Source organism: Mirounga leonina, unplaced genomic scaffold (assembly GCF_011800145.1).
Source record: "Mirounga leonina isolate KUSES-001 unplaced genomic scaffold, KU_Mleo_1.0 Mir_125, whole genome shotgun sequence".
Taxonomy (NCBI): domain Eukaryota; kingdom Metazoa; phylum Chordata; class Mammalia; order Carnivora; family Phocidae; genus Mirounga; species Mirounga leonina.
In genome coordinates, this window is record NW_023270305.1 from 15,531,774 (window position 1) to 15,547,962 (window position 16,189).

At 48.2% G+C, this 16,189-nt stretch overlaps 1 protein-coding gene across 1 annotated transcript in view; it reads left to right on the forward strand.

Moving 5' to 3' along the window:
• The first annotated feature begins 3,428 nt into the window (after positions 1–3,428).
• Positions 3,429–16,189, forward strand: part of PLB1 (phospholipase B1) — a 99,801-nt gene continuing 87,040 nt past the window's right edge. The window contains exons 1-9 of the mRNA XM_035000531.1: positions 3,429–3,453; positions 3,710–3,768; positions 5,051–5,123; positions 6,181–6,239; positions 9,806–9,846; positions 10,367–10,410; positions 13,287–13,377; positions 13,716–13,767; positions 15,708–15,794. Of these exons, the coding sequence (XP_034856422.1) occupies positions 3,429–3,453; positions 3,710–3,768; positions 5,051–5,123; positions 6,181–6,239; positions 9,806–9,846; positions 10,367–10,410; positions 13,287–13,377; positions 13,716–13,767; positions 15,708–15,794 (531 nt within the window). The remainder of the gene's footprint in view (positions 3,454–3,709; positions 3,769–5,050; positions 5,124–6,180; positions 6,240–9,805; positions 9,847–10,366; positions 10,411–13,286; positions 13,378–13,715; positions 13,768–15,707; positions 15,795–16,189) is intronic.

Below are 16,189 nucleotides of genomic sequence, written 5' to 3' on the forward strand. Positions count from 1 at the left end.
GTGGTGGGTATTGAGGAGGGCACATTCTGCATGGAGCACTGGGTGTTGTGCACAAACAATGAATCATGGAACACTTCACCTAAAACTAATGATGTAATGTATAGGGATTAACATAAGAATAAAAATAAATAAAAAAATAAAAATAAAAAAAAAAAACAGGCTCCTTTGAGCCCCTTTAAAACATTTTAGATCTAGAGTCAGCAGATTGGAAGCTCAATCCAGTCCTACTTCTTGAAAGAAAAATTTTAACTTCTACAAAATGATGCTAATAATGACATCTTTCTCTCGACTGTTTTGATAATGAACAGCACCTTTCATCAAAATGAACATATTTCAGTATATATTTGTGCAGGCACCGGGCTAGATTTTCTGCTTATATTATTTGACTTAAAGGTTTTTGTTTGTTTTTGTTTTTGTTTTAGAAATTATAGAGTGCTGAGTGTATTCACAGTCATAAAAATCTTTTTTAAAGGAAACTACTTTTTATGGCAGGGGACCAAAGGGTTTCTTTGAGGAGAGATTTTTTTTTTTGTATCTCAGGCTTGGAGCCTGGAGAACTGGGAGATGTACGGAATAGGACATTTCTCAAAGGCCAGGAGATAGGTGGCTTCCAGCACCAATGATCCTTTACCTGGCAATCTGGAGGTAGGTCCCAGGTTCCCATCTGGGGTTCCTGGGGCTAAAGGCTATTGCTGATCACCAGAGATGCCATTTTCCTGTTTAAGCTTGATGATCTCTTTACAGTAAGCAGTACAGATCAGGCGTTGGTTGGCAAATAATGGCCAGTGGGCTAAATCCAGCCTTATGCCTGTTTTTGGATGACCTGTGAGCTAAAAATGGATTTTACATTTTTAGATTCTTTTTTTTTTTATGTGGATGTCCACTTATTCCAACACTGTTTGTTGAAAAGACTATCTTTTCTCCATTGTACTGCCTTTGCTTCTTTGTCAAAGATCAGTTGACTTTATCTACATGGGTCTATTTCTGGACTCTCTGTTGTGTCCCATGGATTTATTTGTTCTTCTGCCCATATCATATTGTAGCTTTATAGTAGGTCTTGAGGTTGGATCGTGTCAGTTCTGTGACTTTTTACTGCTTCGATATTCTGTTGGCTATTCTGGGTCTTTTGCCTTTTCATATAAACTTTAAAATCAGTTCATTGAGGGGCGCCTGGGTAGCTCAGTTGGTTAAGCATCTGCCTTTGGCTCAGGTCATGATCCCAGGGTCCTGGGATCGAGCCCCGCATTGGGCTCCCTGCTCAGCGGGGAACCTGCTTCTCCCTCTGCCTGCCGCTCCCCCTGCTTGTGCTCTCTCTCTCTGACGAATAAATAAATAAAATTTAAAAAAAAATCAGTTCGTTGATATCCACAAAGGTTTTTAAAAATGTAAATGGTTGGGAAAAATAGAAGAGTATTTCACGACATATGAAAACTATATGAAATTCAAATTTCAGTCTCCATAAAGTTAATTTGTTTATATCTTGTCTGTGGCTGCTTTCGCACTACTCCAGAGCTGAGCAGTGACAAGACAGTATGGTCTGCAAAACCTAAAATAGGGACTATGTGGCACTTTACAGAAAACGTGTGCCGACCCCTGATCTGGATCTTAGGCTGTGACTTACACTTCACTCGTTGGCCGTGAGCACAGCCTCCAGAGCCAGGCTGCCCATTTTCAAATCCTGCTATCACCATTACTAACTGTGTCACCTTTAAAATGTCACTTAATCTTTCTGAGCCTCTTTTATCCACAAAGTGGAGATCATGGCTTTTATCTCCTAGAGCTGTTGTAGGGAGTAAATGAATTATTTCATGTAAGGGTTTAGAAAGCCTGGCGCATAGAGGCTGCATATTAAGTGTTAGCTGTCATATACATGGTTAGCCTAGCTTAAAAAAAATATTACAGGGCGCCTGGGTGGCTCAGATGGCTAAGCGTCTGCCTTCGGCTCAGGTCATGATCCCAGGGTCCTGGGATCGAGCCCCGCATCGGGCTCCCTGCTCAGTGCAGAGTCTGCTTCTCCCTCTCCCTCTGTCATTCCCTCTGCTTTTGCTTTTCTATCTCTCTGTCAAATGAATAAATAAAATCTTTAAAAAATATATTACAAAAATAGTCTCACCTCTCTGCCCTGCTAATTCATCAGCCTCACTACTCCCAGAGCAAAGATCATCTTAAAATACATGTTAACACTCATCTTTTTAAACATCAGCGTGAGTCCCTGTTGCTCACAGAGGAGGAGCCTGGCATTTGCAGCTCCACAGCCCAGCTGCCCTCCTCTACCCTCCTCTACCTGCCCTCCACTCCCCTTCCCTCCCGTTACAAACCTGCTCCACACTCTGTGCTTATCCACAACTCTGTGGGTCCCCATCATGTGGCTCTTTCTACCCAGAAAGCTTTCTTCTGGGAATTTAAAACTTGCCACTGAGATCTGGGGGCAAGTTATAGCCATCATTGCGGCCACGAGCTCTAACATGGAAACCAGTGCCTGATCTTACGGCGGGCAGGCAATGAAATACACTCCTGCTGCTTGTGAAACTCCAGATAAATTCTTTTCAGGTCAAAAAGAAGGTGGAGGTAGAAAAGGAATCAAGCCCTCTCCCCCAAGTCAGCCCCACCCCCAGCACTGTCTAATGCCGTTGGGGAGTTCTCACCAGACTTTGACAAAGAGCGTGCACCCTGGCCAGAGAACTGGGCAGGGAGAAGTCCAAGGTCACCAGGAACTGGGATGTCCAATTACATATCAGTATCATAAACGTATCATGAAGCTGTTAGAGTGAACATCAACATGACATAGCGACATGAAAAATATTCACGATGCAATATTAAGGGGAACTTGCAGGACACAAGATTGCATCCACATTGATTAAATGGACAGTGTGCCTGCTCCAGAGCCTGATGATAGACCCAAGAGGGAGAACAAATCACTTTTGGTTATTGGGGTAGTGGAACTGTGGGTGAATTTTTGTTCCTTTACATAGAGTGCTGTTAATTGTACTACACTGTTTTTTGTGTATTTAAGATGTTTTATGGGAAAACTTATTGGCTTAGACACTTAAGATGAATCTTTTGTCATATGTAAATTGTATTTTTAAAAGGTAAAGAAAATGCAAATATTTTTAAAATACTGGTCCAAAGTAAATTGGGATGAGGATAGTGTCTTTGCAGTTTCTCTACCTGCCTTTTCTTCCCTTCCATCTCACACTCAGCAAGACCCCTCGGGACAGCTCCTGTCCAGCCCATGATGTACAGTCACAGCTGTTGGGAATCCCACAATTAGCTCTTAAATTCACATAACCCTTCAGACAATTCCAGAAGGTCTTTTGCTTTCCCTGCTTTGTCCCGGATCCCCAAACAACAGCAGGTATTCGTCCAACGTTACCTTCCTCAAGAATTCTGCCCTTTGCTAAGGAACAAGTGAAGGTATCTGTGGTAACATGCTAGATAATAATGCGATACAGGGTTAGTATTGACCCCTCCCAGATCACACTTTTGCTTTTCAACCTGGCGATTCTCCCTTCATAGGCTGCATTAAAGGAAGCATGTGTCCCAGACAATGGAGGTGATCGTTGGAGGAATGAATCTGGACTTTCCTAACACAAGGGACATTACTGAGCTGGGCACTTAGATAGGGCTGGGAGGAAGGGCAGGAAAGCTACAAATCTGGGTGGGTGTTATTTCCAGCTAAATAATCTGAGCTATATTTGCTTTCTTTTAGGACCCACCCAGGCCCACACCTCGCCTGGAGAGAATACGGAAGAGCAACGATCGCCCGAGGTGAGGGCCTTTGTCCTGGTGGGAGAAGTGGGGGGGAGTGGGGTTCCTTTCTAGCAGGTAAATCCAATTCTTGATGCAAATTGGCAAGCCCCTCCCTGAAGCCTGGGGGGAACAGTCAGGAGGCCTGGCACAACAGAGATAGTGCAACTCTATCTCCTGGAATTTGGGGCTCATTACCCCTGCACACTAAGCTGGTGGTTCCTAGAAATGTCCAGAAAGAGTTATAAATGGGCTTGTTATCTCTGTGGACTTTGAAGCAGATGCTGTGAATTATCTGAAGGCATCTGGGTGAGGTCTTCCCAGAACATCCACAAGATAAGAGTTGAGCATAAATTCTTTATCTCTTACCGAAGTTAGTAATTCAAGAGAAATTAACCTGTGTCTTGTAACAGCTGAGATGTGGTCAAGCACCTTATTCACTGCATGTTTTCCCCTGTTGGAATAGTTCCCTTTCTTCTCTTGCTTCTGGGGAGAAAACCTGATCTCCCTTCCCCAAGCCTTCCATGTGATTCACAGAAGCAGAGGATGCTCTGGGCTTGCATGGGGATCTGGGGAGGCCCGGATGATCTTGAGAACCTGAGTACTGGTCACCCAGTCCCTCCTCTGCTCTCAGCAGCGAGGAGTCCTCTGGCTTAGGACACACCAGTCTTGGGGGGTGGGGGGGTGTACTTGAGAGTTCCCATTTTCCAGTTTACCATTTCCAGCAGCAAATAAACATAATGCCTCCTATATCTGCTTTTGTGTAGATAATCAAATTAAAAGAGGGAAAGTAGATAATATAAAAAACATGATAGCAAAGAATGGATTTTTTAACTTTTTAGTCTATATATACTGGGTCTCTTAATTATTTTTTTTTATTGTGGTCAAATACACATAACATAAAATTTACCATTTTTACCATTTCTGAGTGTACAATTCAATGGCATTAAGACAATCACATTGCTGGGCAACCATCACCACTCTCTGTCTCCAGATCTTTCTCATCATCCCAAGAATTGATTTTTATTCTTTTTTTTTTTTCTTTCCTCCCTGCCCCCCACCTCCCCCCAACTGTTCTGAGGCATCCTTACCTGCCACTTGCTAAGATCATTGTCAGTAGATACACGTCCCCTTTTACTAGGTGAACAGGGTATGGAGTTAGATGAACATGACTACGGATAATCATAGTTGCCTCTAGATTTTGAGCCTAGAGGAGACAAGTACGTGGTCAAAGTACACCGAGGTTTCAGGACCTGCCATACTTCTTTATAAGGCAGTTGACGTTTCTGATGTTTGGTTTCAGTTGCAGACACTGAAGAATTTTCCATTCCCATGCAACTCAGAGAAGTCAGGATCCAGCGTGCCTCCTAAGTCAGGTATGTGGCCCCGAGCCATGAGCTTGGAAGCCTGGCAGTTTCTCCCTGGAGTGGCCAACAGAGGCTCCGACCCTACTCCTCTTGCGTCTTTTGGCCATTCAGGCTTCTTTTCCAGCCCCCATCCTTCACGCCTCCTCCTCTCCCCTCAGCCGTTTCTGTAGAGGGCCACCAGAGATCAAACCAACATGGCCACACAGGTGAGGGTGACCCCCGGGAGCTCACCTCTGGGGGTGCAGAGGGTGCCACAGGAGCTGGATGTAAGCGGTAATAGCTCCCATAGACATTTTTCTCCTATAATGGGCTAGATTTGTCTAACACCTGGATGGTATGAGTGTTGCTCTGGAGCTGGCTGGCTTCTCTGGCTTTATCCTATTAAATGGCTGCATTACAGACTGTGTTTAATGGCTTTGCTTATGTTTGCACTGCCCTAACTTACTAGAGTTTCCAGTTAAGCATGCTATTCTTACTCTTCCATTATATAAGGAGTGTAGCTAGAAAAAGAAATCAATATACCTCTTAGGAAACGGTTTCTTTAGGAGGTTTACTTTTAATGGCCCTGTAACATGATCAGGAGGTCACTGGTTTCTAGGGAGACTTAATCCTAAAAATGCTGGTGGCCCAGGTGGGTCACGGAGGCTTCCTGGTGTACCATTTGCATATAGCTTGCGTCTGACATTTATGTGTGTTCACAGACTTTGAGCAATGTTCTCTGACACTCAAGCTAACATTATCCCTTTTGTACCCAGGTGGTTTGTGTTTTAACTTGATACCCTTTACGTATTAATGGGAGCCCAGAAATGTAGAGCCAAGGGATAGAGGGAAGGCCGGGCAGGAGGGCAAAGGAGGGCCATGAGCGACTTTCCATGGGACACCTGTGGCTTGCAGAGAAGAGTGAGCCTCTTTCCAGCGGGGTTCCTATGGGTCCCAGTGACGTCCTGGTCTTCAGCATTCCACCTCAGGCTGGCGGATGTGGGTCTGCCCCTCCCATTTGGCCTCTTTGGCTAAGACCTTGGGGAAGGTAGATCTGACCTTCTTAAATGGGTTCTTGTCTTTGCAGTCCACTCTGTGAGACCTTCTGATATTAAATTTGTGGCAGCCATGGGCAATGTGGAAACTGTGAGTATTTCAAGGAGACAGAGGTGAGAGTCAGGGTTTGGGACTGGAAGCCTCAGGCTGAACTCCTGGTAGCCAGGCAGGATGTTTTGTTTTGGGAGAGAAGAACATTCTCTGACTTGGGGACATTGTAAAACCTAGAGGGTCTGTGTCCTTTTTGTTTTTCTTTCTTAATATCAAATGAATGCCTCCTTTTACATTAATATGTGGAAACTTTCAAAGGTTCTCATTAATAAATTAAACCAATTGATAAATTAAGTCAAAGATCACACAGAATTTTAGAAATCATTTCTTAAGCTTTGTTTATGAGATAAAGAAAAAAATGTCCTTACCTGCTTGGTAAATTTTTAAAAAATCTACCCAGCTTTGCTAATAGATTTTAAGTGGCCTATTTTATATGGTCGGGTAAAGGAGAAAGAAAGCAAGGAGAGAGGTGGAAAGAATGAGGAGAGAGGGAAAAGCAGAAAGAGAGGGTCTGGAGAGAAGGGGGTTGGAGAGCAGCGCAGAACGTCAACATGATTCCGTAGTCAGTGCTGGCTTCCCGCAGCCCCACCCGGCCTGGTCACAGGGAGGGTCCCCAGCCCCGCCGCCCCAGGGCCAGCAGCCCCCGCCGAACAGAATCCCCATCAGGCCAGCGTTCTCCGCTCTGCCTCAGAGCCCCGCGGCTGCACCCCTGCACTGGAACTGAGACATCCACCACCACCATCCCCTTCAGTGTCTTCCTCCCTCCTCCACCTACTGAGGCTCCTTCCCAGTGGCCCTCCCCTGTCCCTGCTGCAGGCTGTCCTCCCTGCAACCTCCGCCCCTTCCCCCGGACCCCCGCCGGCCCCTTCGGCTACCTCACTGCCAGCCCCGGCCCCCTCCCCAGGCACTGTGCCAGCCCTCCAGAAAGAACCAGCCTTGACATTAGCAAACAGACCAGGGCCAGGGGAACCTGGCAGCAGGGCCTCCTGCCCTCGACCTCCTTCTCGGTGCTGGGTGTGACTGTAACAGTGTGTTGATGGGGCTGAAGGGGGAGGTCTAGCGGGAGAGATGTGGAAGGGGAGGTAAAGGAGAAAAGAGGCTTCATGTCGCGGAGAGCACCTGTGTCGTATCCCCCTCCCTGCCCCGGGACGTGGGTGACCCCAGCTGGAGGACTGGAACACTCTCCCATCTGGGTCGGGAAGTTCACTGGAGGGAGCGCACCGCGGCAGGCTTCTAAAGTTCCAGCCATCTAGCGTTGGTGACTCGTGATGTCCCTTCTTTGGTGGCAGCTCCTCAGGAGTTCTCTCGCTTATGAATTATGCAGACCCCAGAGCTCCTGCCTGTCACTCAGCTCCCCTTTTCTCCTCCTGTGAGCTGGCCTGGCACCCCATCCCTGATCGTTACCCTCACACGACGGGCACCCCAGCCTCCAGGGTAAAACCTGAGAGTGCAATTCCAAGGAGGCTGCCTTCCTGGGTGCCCAGAGCCTGTGGTGGTGAATTTAGCCTGGTTTATCAGGTCCGGGAAAAATCCCAGAAAGCAGTGAATTTAGAAAGAAAAGAGTTTAGGGACGCCTGGGTGGCTCAGTCGTTAAGCGTCTGCCTTCGGCTCAGGTCATGATCCCAGGGTCCTGGGATCGAGTCCCGCATCGGGCTCCCTGCTCCTTGGGAGCCTGCTTCTCCCTCTGCCTCTCTCTCTCTGTCTCTGTCTCTCATGAATAAATAAATAAAATCTTTAAAAAAAAAAAGAAAGAAAGAAAAGAGTTCATAATGCTGGTACTTTTTTTTTCTTTCGAGTTCCTGGAGCTTTCTGTCACCAAGGCACAATCTTACCTGTGCCTATAGCCCGTGTTTATTGAATTGCTCTGGACAAGCTTTTCCTCACCGAACGTTAAAGATCAGATTTGCAAATGTTTGTAAAAATGATTTGCAAGCTAACATACATGATGCATGTTCGCTATAAGAAAAAAATCAAATAAAACACATGTACATAGAATAAAAAATTGAGGGTTTCATTTGATCACCTATTCTGCCCCAATACACACACACACACACACACACACTACATACAGTGAGAGAGAGAGAGAGAGAGAGTAACCAAAATAGGGTTATACTGCAACATACTATCTGTGATTTGTTTTTTACTTTGCTTTGTTTGCCTACCTAAGAGTTCTAGACATTTTCCATGCCAGGGAAGTTACAATCCACTGTCTCAACTTCCTTGAAGACAGGGTTTGTGTCTTAATTAGGTTTGCATCTCTAGCGCCATCATGCATTCAGCCAAGGAAGAATATGGCTGCCGCAGGCAAGATGGAGACATAGGAGTTTGCTGGGTTTGTCCCAGCCTTCCCTTTCTGGAACTCCTCACTGAGCTCTTCGCCGGCCCCACCCCCACCTTGTTCCTCTTGTTCTCTCCCTTTCCTTCCCCTCACCAGCCCCAACAAGCTTGTTCTAGGCAAGAGCTCTGCTATCATTCAGATCCCCTTTGGTTGGGCACAGGCCGTCCACTTTGCCTCAGCCCAGGAGCCGCCTTCCCTCCAGACTTCACCTGCCTGCCATCCTGGTTTCTGATTCCTGACTAGCACTGTCGTGGGATTTTTGTTTAACTTGCTGCCTTTCCCTGGGAAATTTTGCCTTTCAAACTCCTTACTGAGGAGTAAAAGTCTCCATCCCACTCAGAGGGAGGTTGCGGTCAGCCTGCCCTCCCAAGAAGGCTCCAGAGGGGTGACCCAGTTTTATAGACTGGTTGTCATTTGAGCTGGGTGGTTAAGGACAGACAGGCTCTTTAAAGAGAAGTAGCAGCAGACTGGGTGTAGGCAGTGTGGGTACAACTGTCACCTGTCACCACCACACCTGGAGACACTGTCTTTGAGGAATTCTGAGAGAGAAAATTTGTGTCAGGACCTGTGAAAATACTACTACTGACAATAGCTAATACATACCGAGTACTTTCTATATACACTGGGCACAATTCCTAAGTTCCCTGGGACCCTGCAGAGGACACAACTCCCCGGTGCCTCCCAGGGTCCCGCCTCGGTCCTCCAGCCAGGGAGCCTCTTTGGCAGACCGTGTCCTGTGTTGTCCAGCATTTTACCAAGAGGAAAATCAGAAACTTACTTTGTCCATTCAAAAAGTATTTAGCCAACAAATACTGATCGAATACTTAGGATGTGTCAGGCGCCATCCTAGGTAGAAGGAATACAGTCCAGAACAAAACGGGCACAAACTCCTGCCCTTGTGGCACTTACACTTTTGAGTCTGGGGAGACCAGCAATAAACAAAATTTCAGATTAGAACAGTCACACAATAAAACAATCCCTTGTGTGTCTAAGGAGAGGTTAAAAGTCTGCATAGACGCATTTAAATCTATGCTCTCCTGTCCCTGTCTCCGGTTCTGAAGAAAACATTCACACCTTGGGGTGCTCTGAGTTCTGACCCACAAGCTGCCAAGGAAACTTGACATTCATGAGCAGACTCGCCTTTCTCTGGACCCGTGGGCTCCCTTTTGCTGGTGGGAGGGGGTGTCTGACTGGCAGCTGGAGTCTCCCAAGGACAGGCTCTGCCACCTTCCTTGGCTGGGTTGTTCATGCCTCCTATCTTTTCCAGCCTCCAGACTCAGGGACCGTCGACCTGGAGAAGCAAAAATGGTAACTACCCTGGAACCACAGAGCCCTCAAGCTGAGAGGAGCCTTGCATAGGTCTCAGCTCTTGGCTTCATTGATGGGGAAACCCAAGGGTTGGGGGGTGGAAATGGTTTGCTCCAGGTGCCCTTGGGAGTAGGTGGCTGAACAAGGACAAGAACAAAACCTCCTGCCTCCCAGTCCAACACTCCTGTGCCCACAAAGCCCCCTGGGTCCTCTGGGTGACTAGGGAAGAAACGTGGGAAGGGCTGAGTACTTCGTTCTTGCTTCCCACCGTCTCCTTGCTCTGCTCTGTGGGGAAGCAGGCACGGTTGGACTCCTTCTACTCTGGGGGCTGCGTCCCTTTCCAGCTTTGGACCAGACTAGAGGAGGGTCCAACAAAGCTGTTCACCCCATTTTGGTGGACAGGATAAATCCAGGACCAGAGCAACGCTGAGCTGCAGCTTGTTATGAACGAGACCACAGCAGTTGAGGGAAAATGTTGACAAATGCAGTCTGATGCTTGCGTGTTTGCTTCTACCTGCAGGACTGACCGAGGGCCACAGCAGACGTGCATAGAAGTGGTGACAGGTGAGTCCTATGTCTTCACGGCCAGATTCCAGACTGTCCCTATCCCTCCCAACACAGCAACATTTCGGTTAGTGACGAGAGGGTACCCTAGTGGCCACTTCCTCATGGAGCCTGAGGAGAGTAAGGAGGCATTCTGAGAGCACAGATAAGGAGCCAGGGTATGGCAAGTCACATGCCCTAAAAGGTGGGGGGGGGGGGGGGGAGAACTGTGTCTGAGGGTCTCTGAGCAAAGAGAAGCCAGGAGGCATTAGGTTAAGGGAACCGGCAGAGACATGAGGGGCAGCAGAGTCCTGAAGCTCCTTCTCCCCCAGGACCGCAGGGCTGGACTGCTAGCACTTCCTCGAGGGAAAGGGTCCACCATTCTCACTCCCTTCTCCCCACACCAAGAAGATCCAGGTCTCATTTTCAGCCCATTTCATTTTGCAGTAACTCCCTTACTTGCAAAATAAATATGTCAGTTGGGTTCAGGACAATGAAAAGAAGAAAATAAAAATTAACTGCAATCCCACTACCCAGAGATGGTCATTGTTAACATGTTGGCCTTTTTACATCTGCGCGTGCTTATGAATATGCAATCTGTGGCCTGGCTGTTTTCATTTACTCTCTGAGGTCCCTTACAACTGTATTAAGTCATTCGGAAGCCCCCGAGTCCCTCATGCCAGCTTAATTAGCCTCACGGGATGTTAGTTGCCTATGCTTACTGCTCACAAGTCAAGAACAAGGAAACCACCTTTCACTTCCTAATTAGAGCAGAAAACCTCTGGAGCTGACACCCCAGTGGGTACAATGACAAGGAAGGAAGGTAGTGCCCTGTCAATCCAGCCAGCGAATTCCTCCAAGGGCCTGGGGATTATTAGGTTCTCGGCAGAGGACAGGGATGACTAAGATACGGCCCGTCCTTTCAGCCCTCATCATCCAGCAGGGAAGGTTGGGGCCTGGTGTCCAGCCCTCCAGGGTCCGATTGACAGGTGAGGGGATACTGGGGGCCCAAATGGCTGGAGGATCCCCTTGCAGAAGGTCAAAGCGTTCCAAAAGAGGAGGCTCCCACTGACTCAGTGACTGTCACAGCTCTGCCTCAGTTTGGCCCTATTGACCTTTAAATGGTAGGGAAAAAAATGTAGTGGTGGATTTGGGGGGTTTGGGAAGATGGGATATAGTTTAGCCTCTGAAGCATAAATACAGCTGCTGCTTTGCCTGATTTCTCAACTTGTCACTACTGTTTGGTCCCTTACCCACGTAGTAACAAGTCCCAACTGCCCTTTGTTCGACAGAGTGACCAGGAGTCCCACTGGCCAGTGCTGCCGCAGAAGGCAGGGCAGTGAGAGCAGATTTTGCACCTGACTGTCCCCAAAGGCAGAACTCACCTGTAGCTGCTGGTACATCCAGCCTACCTACTGCATAGGGAAAGTGGGGAGGAGTGCAGACCCGGGAGCTCAGGTGGGTGGCCGAGCCAGCAGAGGGGAAACGGGTCTGCCGAGCAGAAGGAGCTCCAGGGACATCCAGGCCAGTGCAGTGGTATATTGGGCTTGGCCCCAACTTCATCTGGCTTAGCCCACCTGTCCTTCAATCCCAAAACCTCCGAGCTCTTCAAATCTAGTCATGCCCTCGCCCACCATGGCCATTTTGCAGATGGGAAAACTGAGTCTTGGGGAGGTACCCAGACTTTCCCAAAGTCACACGATCAGTATGTGGCAGAGTCCCTTTGAACGCAGGTGCCCGCAGCCTGTGCTTTTTGTTCTGACCCCACTGGAAACCAAGAGAGAGGCACCAAGGACAGATGAGGTCCACAGCAGGCCTAAAACAAAATGACAGGAAGATTTACGTGAAAAGCTCCACGGTCACGTCTGATCACAAAGGAGTAATACAGTGCAAGTACTTCTGCTTTGGAAAGCTCTTTCAAAGACCTAGCACCAGGTATCATGTTTTGTCATTTGCTCTCACAGACTCTCCTGCGGTGAAGGAGGGAAAGTGTCTTCCATCCCCAGCCACCCACTCGCACGCACACTCACACGCAGGTGCATACACTGTCCCTGTCGTCTGCAGCTGGCCTCTGAGCTTCCTGTTTTCTCCCCACATGTGGGAAGGGGCTCCTCCTTCAAGTTGTCAGGACTCAGAAAAGGAAGCTCATTAGTTGGGGTTGAGGACCGAGCCCGAGTCACATGTGACCTAGGTGGCCACCCAGGCGGACAAAGCCAAGAGGCTGGTCTCCTGACTTCCTGCCACCCAGTGCCAGCCGGGTGCTCCCACAAAGCCCCAGGCGCTTCTGCATGGGGACAACGGGAGAGGGGGACCCGGCTGGGGGGAGGCATCTCCCTCACTGACACTCTCCAGGCTCTGCCCTCTCCTCTCTCGGGAGCAAGACACAACTTAACTGCTCCTGACAGCACTATTTTTAGCGGTCCTCTGGCTGTCAGCTCTGGGACGTATGTTCCCTGGAGATTTCCCGCCCTGCTGTCACTCTCAAGAGGAGGAAGGGGGGCTGGGAGGCAGCCTCCCCAGGTCCCTGTCCCAGCACACTTTCCCTAATGAGTCGATGGCACACGACAGTGAAAAGTTTGATGTTTAAAAGCCCTGGTTCAAATCCCAGCAGCTTCAGTTTACCGTGAGACCTTGAGTAGCTTGCTCCACTTCTCCCAGACTCAGTTTCCCCTTCACGCATGTAGGGTACTCAGCACTGGCTTGGCCTAGCACTTGACAGATGCTGGCTTTTAGCTGCATTCACTTCCAGCGGCCCACTCAGGCTGACCTCATAGTCGATGGTGGTTGTGAAGGGTGTGAAGGGCGCGGCCACCCTTGCGGCTCAGCCCACGGGCGTCAGCCTTCATGGATCCCCTCCAGCTGGCAGGACCACAGCCTCAAAGCAGCTCTCTCTTTAGTCCTTTCAGACGTCATCAGATATTTCAACCCCTCTGTTCTGAGGCCCCTGTGTGTTCCTGGGAAGAGAGTGGTACCCCACCCTGGTGTTGAGTAAGTCCCATTTCTGGCTTTCTCTGGGGCCGCGTCCTCCTGCCCGTCTTGGGCACCTGGGCGGGGTGCGGGGTGGGGTGTGGGCAAAGTCAAAGAGGCTTCGAAAGAAAGGTCTGTATTAGATCAAAGTCAAAATGCGTCTCCTGCATGGATTTCAGTCTGCCTGATGGGCCTCGTTTTGAGAATCAGGTCCGTGTCTGCCCTGCAGAAGCCAGGGGCGGAGCAGCGTGGCCTCAGGCTCTGAGACTGGCACCTGTGCTGGGGCCAGGGGCAAGCTCCTGGCCCTCAGCAAAGGTCAAGCCAACTGGTTTTTCTCTCTGCCCCCTCCCTCTGTGCAGAGACTGGCAGGCGCAGGCAGAAGAACTGGTGAGGAGCATGAAGGAGGACCAGGTGAGGACCCGTCTCACCGAGGTTGGGGCTCCCCATGTCTGCTCGAGGCGATCAGGCCAAACGCACCGGGGCGGGGGGGTGCATGGCCCCTGTTGCCACTGTGCCCTGAACCCAGCAAGCATCGCGGCCAAGACCCTCCAAAGATGCCCTTCCCGTGGCGAGTCTTTGGAGTCCATTAAAACATAGGGCCACTCCTTACGGTCACAGCGTAGTGCTGCCCAATGTCAGCAGATAAAAATGACTTCACACTTAGGGAGAGAGTTGAGAGCTTGGGTTCCAGGGGGAGACGGTTTGAGTACGAATCCTGAATTCTCGGCCTATTAGCTGTGAGCTGTTGGGTAAGGCACTTAACCGCTCCAAGCCTCAGTTCCCCCATTTATGAAATGGGCGTAATAAAAGAGCCTGCAACACAGGCTTAGGGAGGATTCAATGGGGGTGTCAGATGTGCCTGGCACAGAAGCATTGCTCATTGAAAGCCTGTAGTTGTAAATGTCATTGGGGTGATGATTGCTGTTATTACCATATTCGTTTTGGTTCTTAGGTGGAAGTGATATAACATACAGGCTGAGGTCTTGGTACCTGTTCTCCTACCAGTTCAGATACTCTTTACTGGGTAATTCATATGAGTTTGCAATAAGCATCCTCTGATCTTTTGTGCCCTCCTTATAGACAAGTACCAAATCGAGGCAAATCTTGCTTCCCAGCTGGCTGTCCCCAGGCCCTGAGTCTAGACCCCTGGAACCAGGGGACGATGCTGTCTCAGCCAGCTGTGCATTCATTAGAGAATTCGGGGATTAAAGCCAGCTCACTCCAGGTTCTACAGAAACCGTGACAGGTGCAGTATTGGGAGAATTCCAGAATTTCTGGAATAGTCATAACCTTCTGGAGAATGGCTAGGAGATCCTGAACCCAATCCCGTAATTTTACAGATGAAGAGACTGAAGTCCCCAGAAGTCTGGGACCTGCCCAAGTCCACACAGCTAGTTAGAGCTAACATCTAAAGTGCTGAGCCACAGTCCAGGGTTCCTCGAGTGTATCGTGTTGCCTCTTAAAAAACAAAATGAAGGTTTATTTTTTGTTCTGCAATTCGTACATGTTCATTAGAGAAAAATCAGAAAACACAGGTAAACAAAAGGAATATTAAAATCATCCTTCAACCTGATACCCAGAGATCATTACTGTTAACAACTTGGTATCTATTCCCTTCCATGTTTTTTCTAAGCACAGATATCTGTATGTGTTTTATTAAACAGGCATGTTACTAGATGTAGATACTTTTTATAACCTGCTTTTCTCCGTGTACTATTTCCCATGACAATAATTACATTTTCCAACATCCTTTTAACGGCTACATCTTCCGAGTGTCCCACAATCTACACAGCACTCCCCTATTTTAGACATTTATGTTGTTTCCAATTTTTCACATTTATAAACAAGTCTTCATCATTGCAACTAAATCTCTCATGTATCCTTGTTTCCTTAAAATACATGTTGGGAGGGGTGCCTGGGTGGCTCAGTTGGTTAAGCGACTGCCTTCGGCTCAGGTCATGATCCTGGAGTCCCTGGATCGAGTCCCGCATCGGGCTCCCTGCTCGGCAGGGAGTCTGCTTCTCCCTCTGACCCTCCCCCCTCTCATGTGCTCTCTCTCATTCTCAAATAAATAAATAAAATCTTTAAAAAAAAAAATACATGTTGGGAAATGGAATTATTAGATCAAGGGGTATGCCCTTAAAAAATAGCTTTTGATACATTTTGCCAAATTGTCTTCTAGGGCAGTTATACAGCATTAGATTCCTATCATGTACTTCTTTTGAAAAAAAAATCATAAATACGATTTTATGGGTGTGGGTCATAAGATTGAACAACTTGAAAACAGTTCTTTTGATGCCAGGTCTCACCACTCTCTCTTTTTATGCTCTTGCCCTTTTTTTTTTCCCCAGCAACTTGATTTTCAAAATGACTGGAAGCTCATCAGTGTGTTTTTCCGTAACTCAAGCCGGGATCACCTCTGTCCCTCCACCCAACAGGTAAACCGCAGGCTGGGAGGCAGAGGGTTGTTGGTGTGGGGATGAGGGCAGTGGGAACGACCCTAAGCCCACCTGGTCTACACCTGTCAGGCTGGGCCTGGTGGTAGCTGTTTCAGAAGTTGGGCAAACAGATAATTAATGGGTGTCAATATCTAAGGGCTCGAGGAGCCATATACAGAAGGAATGTTTTTAATGTACCATCCTTCATATCAGGAAAAGGAAATTGAGGTGTAGAGAGGCTGAGTCAATGTTTATTCTGTGACTAAGGAAAATCAGCTTCCTAGTTAAAAATCATTTGTCTCTTGTGGCTCTGATTGTATTTAAGTGCTGAATTTGGGAAATAAAGCAGGATATGTGTGCTCTTATCACCTGTTGGCCCATGGCTTCTCGTGGTA